We start from the raw sequence: 19686 nt of genomic DNA, 5'->3' as shown, positions 1-19686 counted from the left end.
GACACTCACCCCCAAAAAGTCTGTTAAGGCTACACGGGGGGGGGGGGGCATCTTTGTCTCTTTGTCTGCAGGCGTGCGCGTGTGTTGCACGCAGGCAGCACCCCCCCCCCCGCCGCCTCTCCCCAGCGATTCCGAAGGCGTTCCGCCCACAGCACCGGGATATGCTTCATTATTTTGTCTGAAGATGTTTATCGGATCGCAATCTCAGTTTATCTCTTCGCCGTTTGCGTTGCGGCGTAGTGGCGGCTGTGACGGCGGCGGCGGCGTCGTCGATGGCTTTTTTTGGTGGCCGCCACGCTGCGTCTTGGGGGGGGGGGGGGGCCCGTTCCCGATCGCGCGCCGCCGCTTTGTAGGACGCACGCACCGCCGCCCAGGGCGGTGGCGATTGGGCAGCGAGTCAAACGGCGCGCGTGCACGCGGGGGGGGGGGTGGCCCCCCTTCGTCCCCCCTCCCTCCCTTCCATCGCGCCCCCCCACCCCAACCACCCACACAGCACACCGATCGTCGGAAGGAGCGAAAACAATGGGAGCCCTGTGCTGGCCCAAAACTTGTTTGCGTGGTCCGAAACGCTCCCGGGGTTCATCCTCCTCTGTTGGCGCAGCATCCGTGATCAGAATAGGGCCGGGCCGGGCCCCCCCACCCCCGTTTGCTCGTGTGGAAAGGGCTCGTTTCCCGTGCCGGTCTGGACAGTCTGGAAATGTCTCGTTTTCGCGGTGATGGGCTGGCGTATCGCTCACAAAAAATATTCTTGAATACACTACTACTGCCTTTAAAAAAAAGTATATGTATACATTATGAGATCTCTTTTACCAGTGGCAAATAAAGGTGTCAGTTTTGTACCAGTTAAAAGGGTAAAAACCTACTATTATATGTATACATATTTATTCGAGGCCCCTAAGTCCATAATGCATCTCCTGGAGAAACATGTTCACGTGCAGCCAATCCACTGCTGGATGATGAGGGCCTTTCAGATGCGGGGGGTTCTATGCCCTTGTGGAGGTTGGTGAAGGTGGGGGAGGAGCAAGAGACGGAGCATAGAAGTAGAGTTCAACAATGGGCTTTGCTGCACATCCCTCTTCTGACCACGCACGAGTGAGAAACACCGAATGTAACGCACAGTAATTGCCGTAAAGCAATGTTTTCCATTTTGTAAATTGCTTTCATGTGTGTTTTCACGGTTCTTTTTTTTGTGTTTAAATGTTTAAATTTACAATTGCCAAAAATTGCTTTATATTCTCAGGGACAAAGTATTTGCGTTGTTTGGATGTAGTAATGTGGAGCTCCGCTGGATCAGCACTAATATCTGTACTAACCTTTTTTTGCCAACAATTGTTTCCACAAAAACCATTCGACATAAATATGATCCAAATACGTAGTCTACAGATTTACAGCAGAAATTGAAAAACACAAAGCACAGTGAGTTTGAGGATTGCTTGCAAGTAATTCCAAGTACTGACATTCTGAAGAAATATAATCAGTGTTTTTAAAACGTCTTTATTCCTGTAATCTTCCCCTGTGATCGTCTGCTGCGTGTAATAGCGAAGTACAGTATATTGCCAATAGCGAATGCACCAGACACAACAGCGATGCATCGGAGTCAAAACAGTCTTCTCCCCCAGATTGCTTTAATGGATGACGCCCCGTGCCCCAGACACAGAATGCCTGTTTCAGTCACCGGCTTCTCGCAAGTCACACCACCGTCTTGCTGTGTCACTGCAGCTTGCGCTGGGTCGGTGGTGGCCGGTTTGTATTTGGAAGGCCATTTTTTTGTTACACCCAAGAAGTGGCCTCGGTGTGGTAATTAATATGCTGACCGTCGGACGCAGAAATACCACAGGTGTTGTTACGTAGGAGCAGAGGCTTTCACAGGAACGCCGCTTTAATCAATGAAGTGAATCGGTCTTGGTCCATGATGATGATGCAGCCAGCTTTCTCTTCATGTCATTTAGTTACATGCCTGAAGTGGCTGCTGTGGCATAGAACTACCATGATTTATATTGAAGCCACGTGTTAATTCAAAATATTGAGAATATAATTCACGGAGTCTGAATCCATGGCGTATAATTATATAATACTTTTGTCAATCTACTGCTGGATGAAGGCCTCCTCTTCCTAGGCATAGTTGGCGCAGGTTGGTGAAGGGTGGAGACACGATTGCGTTATAAATGACTCCCTAAGGACGTACGCCACAGTCAGGATTCAAACTCGGGTGTTCAGCGTGTAGAGTGAGTGCAGTGGGCTTACCGTTGTGCCACTGCTCAACTCTCTGTGGCATGCAGCCTCTGTACAATTGTAAGTACTTGTTGTATGCAACGATTTATACTGTAGGGTCAATGTTTTTAATATTAAGGGAATTAAGTAAATACGCAGCATAATACGTTTGTAATGGATTTTCAATCCAAACATACTATTCAGAGGCAACTGGGGTTTCCAAGCCATTGTTTTCATGTTTCAGATATTTTCGAAAAAAAAAAAACACGTGGCAGAGGTAAGCACAGGCGGGATTCAAAATACTCAATTTGATTAAAACCCGATGTGTGTGTGGACATTAGTAAAACATTTACTGCACATGCACGAATGTTGAGCAATATACTGTTACATGCAGCAAGTTCCGACAAAGGCCAACGTATACTTTTCCGAATATAACACAAAGACATCCCTGCCTCCACCCCCTTCCCCCTCTCCACCCCCACGTCAGAGCCCGCCTTAGACTGGCCCCACAATTCCGTGCTGCGTCATCTGCTGAGGGATTTGTGGGGGTTAAGGAAGGATATATTTCTCCGAATGCCTGTATTAAGGCGTTTTTGTTTTAAATCCATCTGGCCCGCAATTGTGCAAACCACTGGTGTGGGATGGCTCTGCAATAGCTGTGTGATATTTACAATTGGATGCCAATAATTTTTTTCTTCGATTTTTTTTTTGGGTCCTTATCCCCAACCATTTTATCCCGATTTGTGTTTTCAAAGCCTGGTCATGATATGAAGAATCCATTCGGATCTCGCGCAGAAAGTGCAACCCTTCGCGTCCGAGAATGGCGCATAAAGTGGATAGGGGGCAGCACTTTACTGCAGAGAGTGTTCATCGCATGGCAGTCAAACCGATGCTATATATTAAAAATATTTTTAGTTAAATTCTCAGAGCTGGCGTTTGACCAAGTTTCAATCGGTGAAGCGAATTGATTATGACGGTTAATATTTGTGTAGTAATTGGTGACCCGGCTGAGACCATTGACTTGCTACGCTTGAGAGAACCCGCTGTGATCACAGGCAGCTAAACCTCGCATCGAACTCAGGATCTCAGCGTTGCCAGATCGGCGCTGTGACCTCTGAGCCACCTGGCATCCGTCCCCGATTAATTTATTTTTATTTTTAAAGGTCCCACCTCGACACCGTGGTGTGTGCCAGTAAATGACACCTCAAGCCCGTACCTCTTAGCCGCTGGAAAGTGGGAATGTTGCCGTGTGGCTCGGACTGGTGGTGGTGGGGGTAGAAGTCTGTGCTCCCAGCATGAGGTCTGAACAGCTGGGTGGCAGCTGAGGGCCCTCTCCCGGGCACCCTGTCACGTGGTTCTCCTACCCCTTCAACGCCGCCTTCACAGACAACCTCCAGGACCACCGGCGTTCAGCGTGTCTAGGATTTAGTGGAGGGCTCCACGCAAGAGAGATATGGCTGGTTTGGTTAACCTTTGCAATACTAAATCATCTCCGTTGGTCTGTCCCGGGCACTTGCGTTTGACACGGACAATTTGGGGCATGCAGCGTTTGTTATTGAAGAGTTCTAGCGAGACAGCATTTCGAGATGATGGGTTGATGGGGAACTACGCTCGCATGTCAGATTGTCTCATCCCTCTGAACCTCCGCACGTGCGCCGCGGCATTGGTGACACACGCATCGTATCAACACCCGTGAGAGTCCCAGGTGTTCGCCAATAACACCTCAGCTCCGCTCGTTTCGAATGCTTCTGTGCTGTTGAACATCATTCAAGCTTTTGTGTTTTTTTTCTTCCACACGTTATCTTCACGCATGTATGTTGAAACTTCTTTTGTACCGTAAGTAACCAACCGTGCTCATCGGAGGTGCGGGGGGTAAGGACGACAAACTAAACACAAAGCAGTTCTAAAGAAATTAGTGTTTTAACCTCGACATTCAGCCAAGTAGTTATAAAACTGCTGTCTGATTATGGTTATTTTATAATGGACTATACCTTTTAAGGGACAGCCTGCACATACATAGCAGATCCAAGCCAGCAGGTTTTGCACGCCCCCTTTTTTTGTTGCAACCATTTGTCAATCCACTGCTGCGTGAAGTCCTCGCCACACCGTGTCCATCGTGGGGGTTGTCTGACCGTACTTCCCACGCTGATCAGTGCGGCCTGATGAAGAGGGGGAGGGGGGTCAGATATCACTCGCCACTGATGTTAGCCGTGGCCGGGAATTTAACCCAGAGTGCAATTAGCACACTAACCACTGTGCCACTCCTCCGCTGCTCCTACAGAATGCTCAGTTTTGTATCTTGAAAAATCCCAGATGGTCGCTGTATGGCTTATATGGTGAACACTTTGTGCAGAGCTTGAAGGAGAACTGTCGAGTGTTGTAAAGAAATAGGCCCCATCGAAGCGGCTCTAGAAGTAGTTCTGTGGTGTCTACTTCTCGCGGGCACATTCCCTAACACGTCATAATGCACGCTCACGGCTCGGTGACATTTCTGCAAAGGCTCGATGACACGCCTGCTACTAAAACGTTTGGTGTATAACCGCTAACAACCATTTAAAATAAACACCACAGAACAAAAAACATCTCCCGGTTGTTTGCCGCAGTCTGCGAAGAGGGGGGGGAAGGGGGGCAAGCGAAATACCCCCACCCCACCGAGCGCCACCCTCGATGTGTGAACGCGAAGTCGCCACCGTTGCCACTACCACCGAGACAAATGGGCAGCGGTTAACGCCAGCGCGCCGTGACGGTACGCACGGTGGTAACGCCGCCCCGTGCGAAATCTGTGTGGAGGGGAGGGAGGGGGAGGGAGGGGAGGGGAGGGGGAGGGAGGGGGAGGGGAGGGGGAGGGAGGGGGAGGGAGGGGGAGGTTCGTGTCCACGCACGTTCGCGCGCGTCGTGAGCGCGCGGAATGCGAGTGCCTCATTGGGGGAGGGGGGTGGGGGGATTCCCTGCAGGTGTTTGGTTTGGAGCGAGCGAGCGAGAGAAGTAGTAAAGCCTTCGCCTGCCTTGTGGATCCGTGCATGCCTGGTCTGTGCTAGGGATGGGAGAGCGGTTGAGTCGCGTGCTGCTGTGTGCAGAGGGGGGGGGGGGGTCCCCCAATTCCACCGGGGTCTCTCCTTGGTGGGAAACTCCCGAGGGGCCACCTGGTACGTCTGGACCAGGGGTCGGCAAAGCAAAATAACAATGGGAGTCGTTAATTTTTCGAATTTGGGAGAAAAATCTATATTTCAAGAGACCGCAATGCACGTGATGCATGACGTCACGTAGCAGTCCGTAAAAAGAGCTTGCGGATTGCCGACCGCTCATCTGGACACTGCTTCTCCTCTCACTTCCTGGGATCCCACTATCCTGGGACGCGTGATTTCAAAGTGTTGGCTGCCCCAGGGCCTAACTGCCAGCAGTCGTGTGCGGCGTCTTCATCCTGAGACGCGTGGCGGCTCTCCTGGTGCCTGTCCCTCACCAGCCACCCGCTTCCCGAGGGACTCTCTGTGTGTCTACTTCCTGAAACCCAATTCTTCGCTTCTCTGTTTTCTCGTGTGACCCATCTCTTGTATCAGGCAACTCTGTCCGGTGATGCTGCGCTGGCACGTGGTGCACAAGCACAAATAACAACACTAAAATTTTGATTTAAAGCTTTCGTGACTGCAGGGATTCAACTTCTTGGTTCTTTCGGTAAAGTCACGTAGAAGGGAAATAATAAATTAATAAAAATGTAACATAATAAAATACAATTCTCACGACGTTTCGGCCACAACGCAAGCAGCCGTCCTCAGGTGAAGAACAGGTCTGTCGGAAAGACAGTGTCCTAATGAACACCACCACCTGAGGACGGCTGCTTGCGTTGTGGCCGAAACGTCGTGAGAATGTGTATTTTATGATGTTTTATTTTTATTATTTTATTATTTCCCTTCTACGTGACTTTACCGAAAGAACCAAGAAGAACAACACCAAAGTGAAGCAAATTGGGCAATAACACCGCCATTTAAAAGGCAATATATACCATGGGCAAAGTGTCGGTCAATGGCCCTTCATAGCACATAATAGAGGGGCCACAGAGTTTCATTATGTTTTCATTTACACAGCACCTTGAGATGCGAAACTACAAAACATTACAAACCTTCTCACAGGCTGCACCATCGGAGCAGCACTGCTGATCTTGAGCCGCTGAGCAAAAAGCATCGCTTTCCCAGAAAAGGGTTACTCGCGCGACAACACCGATCAAAGCAATACTTTTACAACAATTAATGTCCTAAATGCAGCAGCGGTTTCTTTTTTATGTTCGTACATTTTCACGGCTCAATTGATCTTCAGGATAAAAGCAAAATGGAATTCAGTTGGGCGTCTTTTTTATTTATTTGCATAAACACCTGAACATGTAAACGTTCACATCATTTAAACGGAACACCTCCCTCCGTGCTTCCTTTGCTTTGTTTATCGGCTCGCAAACTCGGCTCGTACGTAGGCCGGGATGGGCCAGTTCCGCAAAGCCCGTTGTGTTTATCGCCGCCATTGGGCTGTCTGGTGGGCATTGTGCCACGGAACAAAATTACAAGCCTCCTTCCACCACCACCACCACACCCCCCGCTTAGCTGCTGGTCATCTTCAGGGCCTCAATTTTCATCGCGTGTGTGAGACTCGGAACAGCTGGGAGCAAGTGACGGAAATCATTAGGGGAAAGGGTCTGAGAAAGTGCCTTGACACTTTGGAAAACCCATCGTTGGTCCCCTTTTACTCACGAGGCAGCTGCCAATTGTCACATTCCGCTGGTCCTCCTCTACCCGCCCCCACCTCCCCCAAAAAACAAAATTCTTTGCAAGAAATCCATAATTTGGGAGGTCAATGAGTGGCGCGGCACTTTGTTATGTAACAGAGCGCGCGTATCGGGTCAATACGCCTGCTGACAACCCGACGACATGCGTTTCACTACGGTTCCCGTATTTACGTGCTCCTTCTGCCGGAGAGTTCACATGTCTTGGTGGGGATCAAAAGATTTGAAGTCGATAGGCCCTTTTATCGGTGGATTTTGGTGATTGCGCTCAAATCGGAGGGCCCTTGAAGCGGAGGCAATCTGCGGCGTCTGGTTTAAATGTGCCTTGGGGGGAAAGCTTCAAAGCGGTCACCCAAAGAGTTGCTCGCCCATCCCGCCTTGGCATCTCACCACCACCCCTCCTCCTCCTCCTCCTCCTCCAAACCCTTGTCCCTGGGATTCCAGTAAACAAAAGGGATGCTTTTGTCCTCGGCTTCTTTATTTACTTCTATGATTTGCTCGTGTTTGGTGGGGGGGGGGGGCGTGAGAGGTCACGTTGATCAAACACCTGGGTGCGACTTTGTGGCATCATTACGGCAGGAAATTACACCATAATGCCACCCCACAACGCCCTGCGGGCCTCTCGAACGGAGTCTGCTTTTTAGCAAACAGTGGTTCGCTATCCCGGCTCCACGGTTATCGTGTCCCCTCCGCCACTCGGACACTCTGTTTTGTACGTACGTTGAACTTCTTTCGCATCGTACGTAGCCAACCGTACAAATTGGAGGTTCCCCAGTTTCTTGAGAGGAATGCCCTAAATAGGATTGTTTTATCAACACGGAGAGCATGAATGAGGTTAAGGTTCCCCAACCTACCTCCCCCACCACTCGAAGCTCGCTTCGTCAAGAAGGAATTTATTCTCGTACGTCACGCACACTGCCATGTTCCGCTGACCGTTTTTTTTTGCATTTTAACGAGAGTTGTTACGATTTTTTAGATCTGCAATTATCTGCATGCCAGTGACAATTACCCAGAATGCACCCGATCTCATAAAGCTACGCAAGGGTTGATCCTGGATATTGCTTAGATGGGTGACCACCATGGCACACCAGGTTGTCATAGGCAGCTGCGGTGCTCTGCTATATGTGGTGGTCGGCAAAATACAATACATTGTTGTACGGCACGCTGCCACATCTTTGCTCCCCCTCCTTCACAAACCCGCACTGACCAGCGTGGTGAAGTATGACCACGTAACCTCTGTCGCCTGCAAGGTATGAGGAAGTCCCCCATCCCATCAGTCGATTGGCAACGCAAAAAATTCTACCTTTGTTTTGTTTTATGAATGAATGAAAAAAAACACATTTCAAAGAGGTTTCAAATAGATGAATGCCAGGGTCTAAAACGCACTTATCTCTCGAGTGCTGGGTTTGTGCATTTAAAGCCCCCCACCCCCACCACGCTAGGCCAGCAGAGTTCCGTGCCAGATGCAGAATCAACTTTTCTTTTGAGAGGAGACACGTGGAGAAGGAGGAGTTCCCGCCCCCCAAAAACTTCTGTTCACTTCAACTGTGGCCATAAAACGCCGCCCAATATTGCGCAGGCATGTTGGTGTTTCTTTCCGACATTTATCTTCCAGCCTCGAAAAGGTTTAGTGCTGCAACATCTGCTTTTGACAATCCGGCTTCTGTTAAACGAAAACCTCCTTTTTTGCTCTTGGGGAGGGTTTTTTTGTTGTTGTTTTAGTTGATTGTAAAAGCAGTGTCAGAGTCCATGACTAAGGCATTGTGCGAAAGAATCTCTGCAATCAGCCACCACAACTCTCCTGTTGAAGCTCTCTGTGTTTTAATCTTTACCCACCCACTCCCCCCCCCATGTTTTTACTCCCATGTTTTTACTCTCCCATTCTCTCTCGAGCCCTCTCCCATCACCGCCTCCCACATTCTCTCCCACCCACCCCACCATTTTCTTCCGTTCATCCTATAGAATCCACCGTAGGGATTAGTAGCCATGTTTGTGGTGTGTACTCGCCCGCTGTTTTACAAATAAACACCACAGTTCCCACACAAAGAGCAGCAAGGACAACATGACCAAATGGAACTCAGGTGCAGTTGGCAGGTGTTGTTTAATCATTATTCCTGTCGAAACTGGGAGGAGGGGGGGGCATGGGGAGGATTGGGGGTCATGGGGAGGCGGGGGTCACGGACCCAGCTGGGCCATTACAGAGTGAAGTTAACAAACTATTTGAACGCTTTCCGTCAATGATGAGAAACTCATCGGGCACGAAGATGCGGGGTGTAGGCTGGAAACAAATAAGAACAAGAAGTTGGATGTCTTGATAGCGGAAGTCGTCATTGCTACCAGGGGATCAGTCCTTCCAACAATGCCTTGCATGACAAGTGACCATCGACATCCACGTTTACATGTAGATATTATTTTAGTCCATCGGCCTAAGGACAGAGTTGTGTTTATATTTCAATTTTCCCATGATGATCCTCAATGGCACGTAGTGAATTTGAACACTGCGGGGACAGTTTGGCACTGCCGAAGGCCCGATGGTATTTTCTCACCATTTACGGAAAAGCATTGGAATTGGTTTACGGTGAAGTTGGCTCGTGGAAGCTTTGGCTGGACCGCAGGATTCACTGGGGGAATCGCATCCACCGGCGTCAATGCATGCAGAGAGCATTAACGAGAGCGAGAGAGAGAGAGAGACCCTGTTAGCTCCCAGGCCAGGAAGCTGCCGCTGTGCATGGATTAAAGAGCCTTGTGATCAGGTTTATTTGTGCAGAATAAGGAATAATAAAAAATAACCGTGCCTTAGGGAAAGCACTTCCCCCCCCCCATCAACCCTGGCGTGTCCATGAAGTCTGTGGCACACATCCGCTCTACCCCCCACTCGTGAGAAGCCTCGACGGCGACGGCCTCAAACTCGTCAAGTGAAATGTGCCGTGCGTCTTCCGTGTTTGTTGACATCGAATTCCCGGCGGTTCGGAGGGGGATGCACACAGACGTCATCACCGAGCGAGCGAGTGAGCGCCACGCGATGATTGGCTGTGTAATGTCCTGGCACGCAAACTGTGGCGATGATCGTAATGACAGGTCATTATGGCTTTGCTCGTCTGGCGTATGACAATGGGTGGATTTTTTTGTCATCCTTCTTGATTGGGAACATTGACTGTGCTCTGTTTTTTTAAAGGATAATAAGTACACTTGGGAAAATAACTCTGCATTTGGCGGGAAGCGACAAAATATTTTGACACTTTGCTAAAATACACTGCAACACTCAGTTCAAAGTACCCGAAATGTGTTCTTGCTTTAAGGTGTTTGTGTACATTTTTTTCGAACATCTCTGCAATGTGCCGTGCAATGTTTTCTGTAAAAGGGTATTATTTGTTTTTTTTTTGAATGTCCGTGAATAGAAATTGCCAAAGTGTCACCGTTGTAAGTGCCCGCGAGAGACTCCACGTGTTTGCTTCAATATAGAAAATGCACAAAAACTTACGATTAGCGCAGTTGGCTACGTAAGGTGCAAAAGAAGTTCTACATCCATACAAATGCAAGAAATGCTATTCGAGTCCGCCAGGATTTCCTTGGCACGTCCCCCCTTTCAAATCTGTAAATTACGAGAAAACAACCAACGCCCATTATTTACGTTTTTATTTATCCAGGAAAGCCTTGCCGGGTCACACAAAACATACCCATACAAAGCGATAGATAACACTAAAATATCCACACATATGGCTTACAAAAAAAAATCGGTTGCCGTATTATATTTGCCATTCATGCCATTCGTAGGCTATAAAGAAGGGGATTGTTTTCACAGATGGGTATAGTCTTCCAATACTGGGCAATGCTGACAATGTGGTTTTGTCCAATGAAATAATTTTAAGGCGATTTAAAAAAAAAAACATTTGGCAATTTTTGACCACATTACCATCTCCTGGCCAGATCGTAGCCGACACCGTACGACACCCAAGTACCCCTTGGCAGCCTCCCATTCAAGCACGAGCCAGGCTCTAACCTGCTCGGCTTCTGAGATCTCGCAAGGATCGTTTGGCATCGCCGGGGATAACTTTGTGCCTACCTCGGCACGCCCGCGTGCATTTCGATTTCCGTGCGACATCGCGATGTTCACTTCAGGGAGGACGATTTGTTTTGTGGGGATAAAGTTTGCTCCTCCGATCGTGGCACGTGGTTTGTCATGCGCGGGAAAGGCTCGGAGTTCGACATCGCAACACCGTGTTCCGTACTGATGGCGGCGTTCCGCTCGTGTCGCGCAGGCAAGGCGTTCGACATCACGTACGTTCGCCTCAAGTTCCACACGAGCCGGCCCGAGAGCTTCGCCATCTACAAGCGCGCGTCGATGGACGGCCCGTGGACGCCGTACCAGTACTACAGCGGCTCCTGCGAGCCCACCTACGACAAGCGCAACCGCGGCTTCCTGCGCTCGGGCGACGACGAGCAGACGCCGCTGTGCACCGATGAGTTCAGCGACATCTCGCCGCTCACGGGAGGGAACGTCGCCTTCTCCACGCTGGAGGGGCGGCCCAGCGCCTACAACTTCGACAACAGCCCCGTGCTACAGGTGCCCCCCCGACTCGCTCACTCGCTAGGCTGCGTCGCGTCACCGGCGACGTTCGGTATTCTCGCGCCGTGCGCGAGGCTGTCGCGGACGCTAGCGCAGACGAGCCTAGTGTGCGGTCGCTTGGGGGTGGCGGGGGGGGGGGGGGCGATATTGCTCAGAGGTTTTACCCAATGCAGTAACTTGCGCGTAACATTTCATTTCTGTAAAATAAGATGTGAGCCGGCACGACGGCACACACGGCCTACTCGCATGTAACATCACAGCATCTTTTAACTTCTAATAACATCACGGGATATTTAACGTCCGCAGTGAAGCAGGCGGACGCGTAGTTTTGCTTAGTACGCCCACAGTATGAATCGTGACGGCCACTGGGCTATAACCGTAGCTTCTGCAGCGAGCGGCAACCGCCAGGGTCGGGGGTTATGTTGAAGATAAATTGTTTGATCTTCAAAAGCGCATGACGGAAGAATTCAAAACTATCACCCGTGACATGTTGCCGAACACCTGGGGGACTCTTTCAAATTTCAATACAATGTATGTCACGAACATGAAGGCAGACGTTCGTACGATAAAATCTTTAAACTACCGAGTGTGTGTGTGCAGCTTCATCAAAGTAGCTCAAACTACTACCGTATATAATTAGAATGATCTGATTTAATGGATGATACCTTCTACTGAGTGATGATGAAATTGGTTCATGCGCAGGTGCTGTGTGGATTATTGGATCGTGAGAGATGGTGGCAGATTGGGGAGGCCTTCATCCAGCGTTGGATGCTATTCTCCTATTGCGTGTGGCAGGAGCAAATATGCTCAGGAGCTAAAGGCCAAGGTCGAGGTCTGCTGGCCATGACAAGAGGGCATCATCAGGAGAGATTGTTTTGTAGTTTTGCTCATCTCCCCCTCCATTTGAAGGAGCGCACAGTCTTCCGTGATTTACGATGTTGTCCATAATGTTGGTTACATACTCTTAGTTTTTTCGGTAAAGTCACGTAGGTAAAAAAAATTAAAGTAAACAGATAGGTGAAATTCCTCCCCATACAGGGTATTAATTCTAGATTTGAAGCTTTCGTGACTGCAAGGATTCATACTCTTAGGTTTTGGTTACATGGCCACAATTTCACCTTGGCCAGTCGCTTTTGACCATGGCTGATGACAATGATGACAATAATGGTGATATCCCTATCGACACCCTTTCTTATATTTTTTCACGATGGGTAGATTCTATAATAAGAGCAAAGGGGTGCTGCCAGTCACCGCGGTAAGGGCGAGGTAAAGTGTAAATTTAGATTTAAAACTTTCGTGACTGCCGGAATTCATATTCTTTGCTTCTTTCGGTAAAGTCACGTAGATGGAAAATAACAAAATAAAAAAACTCACATTTTCTATTTTTTTTATTTTGTTATTTTCCATCTACGTGACTTTACCGAAAGAACCAAAGAATATGAGGTAGAGTGTCGTCGCCGCTGCAGCTTGTACGAACCCGAGTCGCCCATTGCCAGGCGTTGGAATTAAGTGGCTTGCGTGCTCTTGCCAACGTAACGACTGCGCTTTTTTTTTTAATAACGCAACCCGATACCTGTTCGGGGTTTTCATTCACGTTAACTTCCACTAACGTGCATTCCGCAAGTCTTTTTTCCCCAATTACCTCAGACTTTTTTTAATGGTTTCTGATCGGCTGCTCGAAAGAAAAAAACCCATAATAAAAAGTTATAACAAAATTAAATTATGGAATCGGAAACAGATAGTTACGTTAGAATAAAGGCCTGTAATCTTGGGTTTGCTTAATTTTTTTTATCTGCCTTTTTCTTTAATTTTGTTTGTGTTCTTGAGTGCTTTGGTCATTCTTTGATCATCCTGCCTGTAATGGTATCGTGATGTTACACTGTCATGGGTCCCACAGACCAGTGTTCCAAGTCTGCATGTGGAACTTCCTTTTTACAACCACATGGTAACATCCACATTTTCTAGACCCCTTTGGCATGGTCTTGTGCAGAGGGAGGCGATTCCTGCCGTTGTTTCTCTTTATTTGCCGCACGTTGTAAACACACGAAAATATATAGCGATCACCTCCCAAGACAACAGGCTCCACACCCAGAATCGTGATCACATTCCCCTACAATATTCCAATTCCCTCCACTGGCTTCCAATAGAGCCATTGGATCAACTTCAAGGACGCACTCGGAATCTTCAAGATATCACGTAGAATCGTCCCTCCCTCTCTCCTCTCTTGTCTCGTTCTGCTCCTTCATCGCTCGCCCTCAGTGCTTCCCTCGCTCATTGTGTGGTCGCTTCTCCTCTGCTGCCTCTGAACTTTCGAACGATTTGTCCCCAGCTGCCCATGCTCTTGACTCCCCCCCTGCCCCTTGTTCAAGTCCAGGCTCAAGACTGTCCGCCTTCTCCTCCGCCTAATGACTGTCATCTTAAATGTATACGTTAAATATAAATATGCAATATAAGCGTTGTTCCCCGCTGATGAACGTGTTCCACTGTTTTGCACGGCGTCTTGAGATGCAGTTGCATTTACACGTTGCACAAATCCGAACTCCATTGCAGTGTACGTGATAATATGTTGCATTTATGTTGGACTTCTTTTGCACCGTACATAGCCAAACTTGCTAATTGGAGGTGCGGGGGAAGGACAACGAACTCGACACAAAAAAAATCCGTTACATAGAAATTCGTTTTACATTTTTACAACGGCGACAAAAAAAACATCTCCATTCAATTTCTGACGGTCATTAAAAAAAGATGATGATGATGAAAAAGAACATCGCAATTGTTCGTGCTGGCTGGACAAATGGTTAGGCTGCCACCTATCGGTCACGCTCTGCTCGGTGAAACGTGAAGAGATCTCCGCGATGGGGGCAACCCAACTTCCTGTTTTATTTCACACCTCTAATACACACGCGGAGCTTTCACCAGATCGTTGCTCAAACGCGTGGGCCGTGTCACCTCGAGGCCGATGCGATGCGTGACGACCTGGTGTCCAAAAACAAAAAAAACGAGGCTCTTCAAAGTGAAAACCAGCTTGTGTCGGCACCGCTGTCGATGCTGCGAGGTTATCCGTTGGCGTGCGATGATTCACGCTTCTTGTAACAGCGACAGATTTGATAATTCGTTTTTTACCCTTTTATCTGGCAACAAAACTGACACCTTTTTTACAAGGAGTCATGTTTGCATAGACCACAATACCTGTAGTCATAATGCAAACAAAAAACATCACTCTGATAATGTATGCACTGTCCTTGAAGTTGATTGGTCCACATCCGAGACAGCTTTTCTTAGAGCCTAGTCTCACATGGTGTTGGACCAGATGATGCCAAAAGGCGCACAATGACTGCAGGTATTGTGGTCTATGCAAACATGACTCCTTGTAAAAAAAGGTGTCAGTTTTGTTGCCAGATAAAAGGGTAAAAAAAACTATTATATTTTTTACTGGCAAATGAGATTCCAATGGAGCGACAGATTTGTATCTGATGACATCGGTTCCTATCTTTACCTTTCACGTTAATTGCATGGTGAAAACGCGTGCACGTATATAGTGGCCACTTACCAAGGCCGCTGGTCATTGCCAGACCGACCGATCCATACCCGTGTAAGTTTCAAGTTTTATTTATTTCAAGTTTCATCTATTAGGTGTAGCCCTGTGAGCCCATGCGGCTCTTGAGTCGGGTGCAACCGCAACAAACAAAATATGAACAAAGAACATCTTAAAGCGACGGCGCGCAACAGAAACATCCTGGATAAACCAGCAAATCTTTAAAAAAAATACCTACCGTATTACAACGCTGTGTGCAAAAATCCCAGTGTGATGTAAGTCAAACAATAATAACCATAAGACAATTTAGATTAAAGTTATCAGGCCAACTCCGCACTTCCGCAAGAAACATGGCTTAACCATATGTTTTCGAAATCACCAAAGTAAAGGGAAAAACACTATGTAACAGTAATCATAGGAACTGTGATTCAAATTTAACGTACACTGGACATGTGTGAAAAAGGGCTTCATAGCTCATCGGATTCCTTTAGTCTAAATAAAGATTGCGATTCTGTAATTTTCATAATTCTTAACTGATCGATTCTTTAACTCCTTTTTTCTACGCGTTTATCACGAGTGGAGACGCCACTTTAAATTTACGAATTGAACGTGACAAATGCTGCTGGAAAATTGCTCCTGAAAGACCATAAGGTTAATAGACTATTCGTTATATTTGTTTTTACGTGGGCAGTAGAACCTTTATATGTTATTTTCATATTCATGCGAGGATTTGAAATGTTTATAGAGAGATAATGAACCTACAGGCCCCCGTTCGCCAACAACGGCCCAATACTTTATTTGATACCACTTTGAAATGGCCCACAAACAATATTTATCTACCACTACAAGATTCTTCGTCACACTTATTGGGTACTCAACTGAGATATTGCCAACTTGGGAACTCATATTCTTAGTTCTACGTGACTTTACCGAAAGAATCAAGAATATTAATCCCTGCAGTCACGAAAGCTTTAAATCGAAATTTAACTTGGGAACTGTTTATAATTTTAACACATCCCCCCTCCCCCTTACTGAAGTTGTCACCTGTTTTGGTTTTCCCAGGATCATCTTTTTTTTAGGTAGTTATCTTGGGAAATACTGCACAGCATATTATTCCTGTGACATTTAAAAGTTCAGTGTTTTGTCGATTGTTTTATTTTTATTAATTTTTATTTCATTTTTTTACCTACGTGACTTTTCCGAAAGAACTAAGAGTACTGCATGTTATAATACGCCACTCAAGACAACACTGCATTGACATTTCAGTTCTCCACCTTCTCCAGCGTCGTGAGATACTGATAAGTGGCCGGTGTGTAAAGTACCTCCAGAGGTAGCAGCCCTATTTTCCACGCCGGCATTCATTCGATCGCGCCACGCCGCTCGCAAGACGTGGGCAAGCCGTGCGATGCCGCTGCTGGATGGACGGCCGAGGCTCGTGCGATCGCACACGGCCTTGTGACCGCGCCTCGTCGTCTTGCCCACCGCAGGATTGGGTGTCGTCCACGGAAATCCGCGTGACCCTCAACCGCCTCAATACGTTCGGGGACGAGGTGTTCAACGATCACAAGGTGCTGCGCTCCTACTACTACGCCATCTCCGACTTCGCTGTCGGCGGCAGGTTCGTACCATCCCAATCGAGAGGTGGCTTTTGCCTCGTCACGGTGGCGAAATATTAACTACCTCGCCTAGTATGCAGGAGGTCTCGTGGGTTCGATCCCTGACGCCTGCTGTATATTTGTAGTTTGCGTGTGCCTCTCCCTGGTGGTCGTGTGGATTTTTCTCTGGGTCCTCCGGTTTTCAATCTTTCTTATCGTATATTTATATAGCGCTTTTATCCAAGGCGCGTGGCAAGTGTAATGAGTGGTACAATTAGGGTAATTAAAAGTGATATGGTGAATAGGGATGGGTCATAGGGAGGGCGGATAGTGGGTCCCTCCACATTTAGAATCGACATGCATTCAGAGTATTTGGCTGATATACATTTCCACATGATGAGCCACTTGGTTGAACTTTCATTTGTGATGGCCAGGTCACTTCTGAAAGAGAGCTCTACAGCTCTTTGGACATCGTGTCCTATCTAAACGGCCAAGCGCAGTTTGACAAGGGACCTAGGGCTGTCGTAGTTATGGGGGCTCCTCTTTGCATGTTCGGTTGCTTCCATTTATTGTTTAGCCACCGCCAATGCCCAGTGCTTAAACCTTCTGTTGTCAATTATCTTTGTTGTTTCGGCGAGTTTTTTTGTTTGTTAAATGTGACATACGAATTACAAAACGAGCGTTCTGTTTGGTAATCCGTCTCAATTATTATTGCCGCTCGCAAAGTAAACCACGTGCCCGCCCGCGCCCGGCAGGTGCAAATGCAACGGGCACGCCAGCGAGTGCGTGAAGAACGAGCAGGGAGCGCTGGCCTGCAAGTGCCGGCACAACACGATGGGCGCCGACTGTGAGAAGTGCCTGCCGCTCTACAACGACCGCCCGTGGCACCGCGCCACCTCGGAGAGCGCCAACGAGTGCACGCGTGAGTGGGACGCCCTCCCTCTTACCTACCCCCCCAACCCACCCAGCTGCCGCACGCAGCCGCAGCCGCCCCAGCCACACCTTCTGGGAACGGATTTCTAAAGGGTCACGATGCCCTGGAAGGCTTACGCAAAAGAGCAAACTATTTGGTGGTTTTGTGGGCACTGCATCGCGCGCTTTCAGATTGTGCTTTTTATGTGGCTGTCTAGAATACTCGTCATTTGTCGTTTTCCCCTCGGCACTGGCTACGTACATGCGTGTGTGTTCTAGACTTGACTGATGAGAAATAATACGTTGATGTTTCGGTGTTGGGTGCGTGGCTCAGGGATCGGAAGACTGACTTTTAGGCACTGCTGAGTTTTTGGGTTTGAATTTGGGTTTGAGCCATCCGTGATGAACCCACGTCCTCAAATGTGTAACGGGTTAGATGGTCTCAACCCAGGCCACCAATGACCAAAAAACCCCCACACGCCTTAAGTCGCTGGCTTATTATCTCAGTCCAGTCAGGTGGCTCAGCCGTAAGGTGAGCTGCTCGAGATTGTGAAAGGCTGTGAGCCGACATTTCCATATTTGCAAATAATCCTTTTTGTTTTTGTTTGGGGTCTCCCTGTCTTTGCACAACCCTTATATTAATCTGGCCACTATTTAGTCGGATAAGTACCGAATAGCAATACTAACTGTACAAGTTGGTTCAAATTCGATCACTTTTACGAGCGTAGTTCGCCCCGCCACCCACCCCCCACGCGTTACAGAAATCTAAATGCTTTCAACATTAGTTGAAAAACATTTTTTAAAATGTATCGTTTTAGCATCGCCGTTATTTGGCATGCCAAGTAATTGATATAAAACAACCGAATGTAGATTATTTTGGGGCCAAGGAATCAGATTTTTTAAAACCGATAATCGCGTGATCAGGAAGATGCGTTTAGCTTTTAGATGCGTTTTTAGCGAGGAGAGCTGCAGAATCTTTATTTATACTGGAGAAATCCCATGAGCTATATGAAGCTTTTCTTCACATATGCCAACTAAGGGCGGTTCAGGAAAGCTAACTCTAACCCTAACAACAAACAACACAAACCGATGACTACAAATAAAATACATAATTTCCACGTGATGAACCACTTTGTTGAGCTATCATTTGTGGCCAGGTTGCTTTTGAAAAAGAGCTAGTAGCACAGTAAAGTAATCCATAATAGAGGTCTTTTGGGTTATATCGCGTAAATATATAGATGTGTCATTAAAACTCGCCACCACCCGACACAGCCAACTAGTAAGGGTCGTCACGTTAACAGAACGTGCCAATTCGTCACTAGTACAGCACTAGTGTGTAGTGTATAGTGTAGTCTACTAGTACAGCACACCGGTGTGTTGGAGAGCCAAGCCACAACATTTACAATCTGAGTACGACGTTTCGCCATTAATTGCAACTAGCTTCATCAGGCGACAGCCAGATTTGTGGAGAAGTCCACCTGTTTCGTTCCTTATATAGAGGCGTAGATGTGGTAACCACACTTCTGCGCTCTTGTGCAAAGTAAAATAAAGTAGCGAGTTTGAAAATTATTGAGTACACTTAGCAGGCCAAGGATATGGGCTTCGTGGGACACCGTAACTTGTTGCTGTGCAATTTGCTGCTGCCAGACTGTGGTGAGTGTATGCGTATATGTTGAACTTCTTTCGCACCATACGTAGCCATTCGTGCTAATCGGAGGTGCGGGGAAGGACAACAAACTAGATGAGCTATACAAGTTCAAATTGCGTCATAGCAAAAGGACCCCTGAGCGGTGGTGGGCCGCGTCTTGCCGCACGATGCCGGCGTTGCCACTCACAATGGCTGTGGCGACGACGGCAGTGATGACGATGATGGTGACGACGACGATGGTGATGATGGTGACGACGGTGACGACGACGGTGACGGCAGTGATGATGAGGATGGTAACGACGAAGATGGTGATGGTGACGACGACGGTGACGACGACGGTAACGACGGTGGCGACGACGGTGACGGCAGTGATGACCAGGATGGTGACGGCGACGATGGTGACGATGGCGACGGTAACGACGGTGACGGTGACGATGATGGTGACGACGA

General features: G+C 47.9%; 1 protein-coding gene across 2 annotated transcripts in view; it reads left to right on the top strand.

The window, feature by feature from the left end:
* LAMC1 (laminin subunit gamma 1) overlaps positions 1 to 19686 on the top strand; it is a 115412-nt gene that overhangs the window by 60823 nt on the left and 34903 nt on the right. For both annotated transcript variants that reach the window (XM_078603322.1, XM_078603321.1), the window contains exons 2-4: positions 11239 to 11543; positions 16569 to 16699; positions 17432 to 17598. In XM_078603322.1, coding sequence (XP_078459448.1) covers positions 11239 to 11543; positions 16569 to 16699; positions 17432 to 17598 — 603 coding nt within the window. The remainder of the gene's footprint in view (positions 1 to 11238; positions 11544 to 16568; positions 16700 to 17431; positions 17599 to 19686) is intronic.

The sequence above is a fragment of the Lampetra planeri genome, chromosome 20 (assembly GCF_965212315.1).
Source record: "Lampetra planeri chromosome 20, kcLamPlan1.2.h2, whole genome shotgun sequence".
Classification (NCBI taxonomy): domain Eukaryota; kingdom Metazoa; phylum Chordata; class Hyperoartia; order Petromyzontiformes; family Petromyzontidae; genus Lampetra; species Lampetra planeri.
Note: the sequence above shows the minus strand (reverse complement) of the source record. Positions and strands in the feature narration are given on the sequence as shown.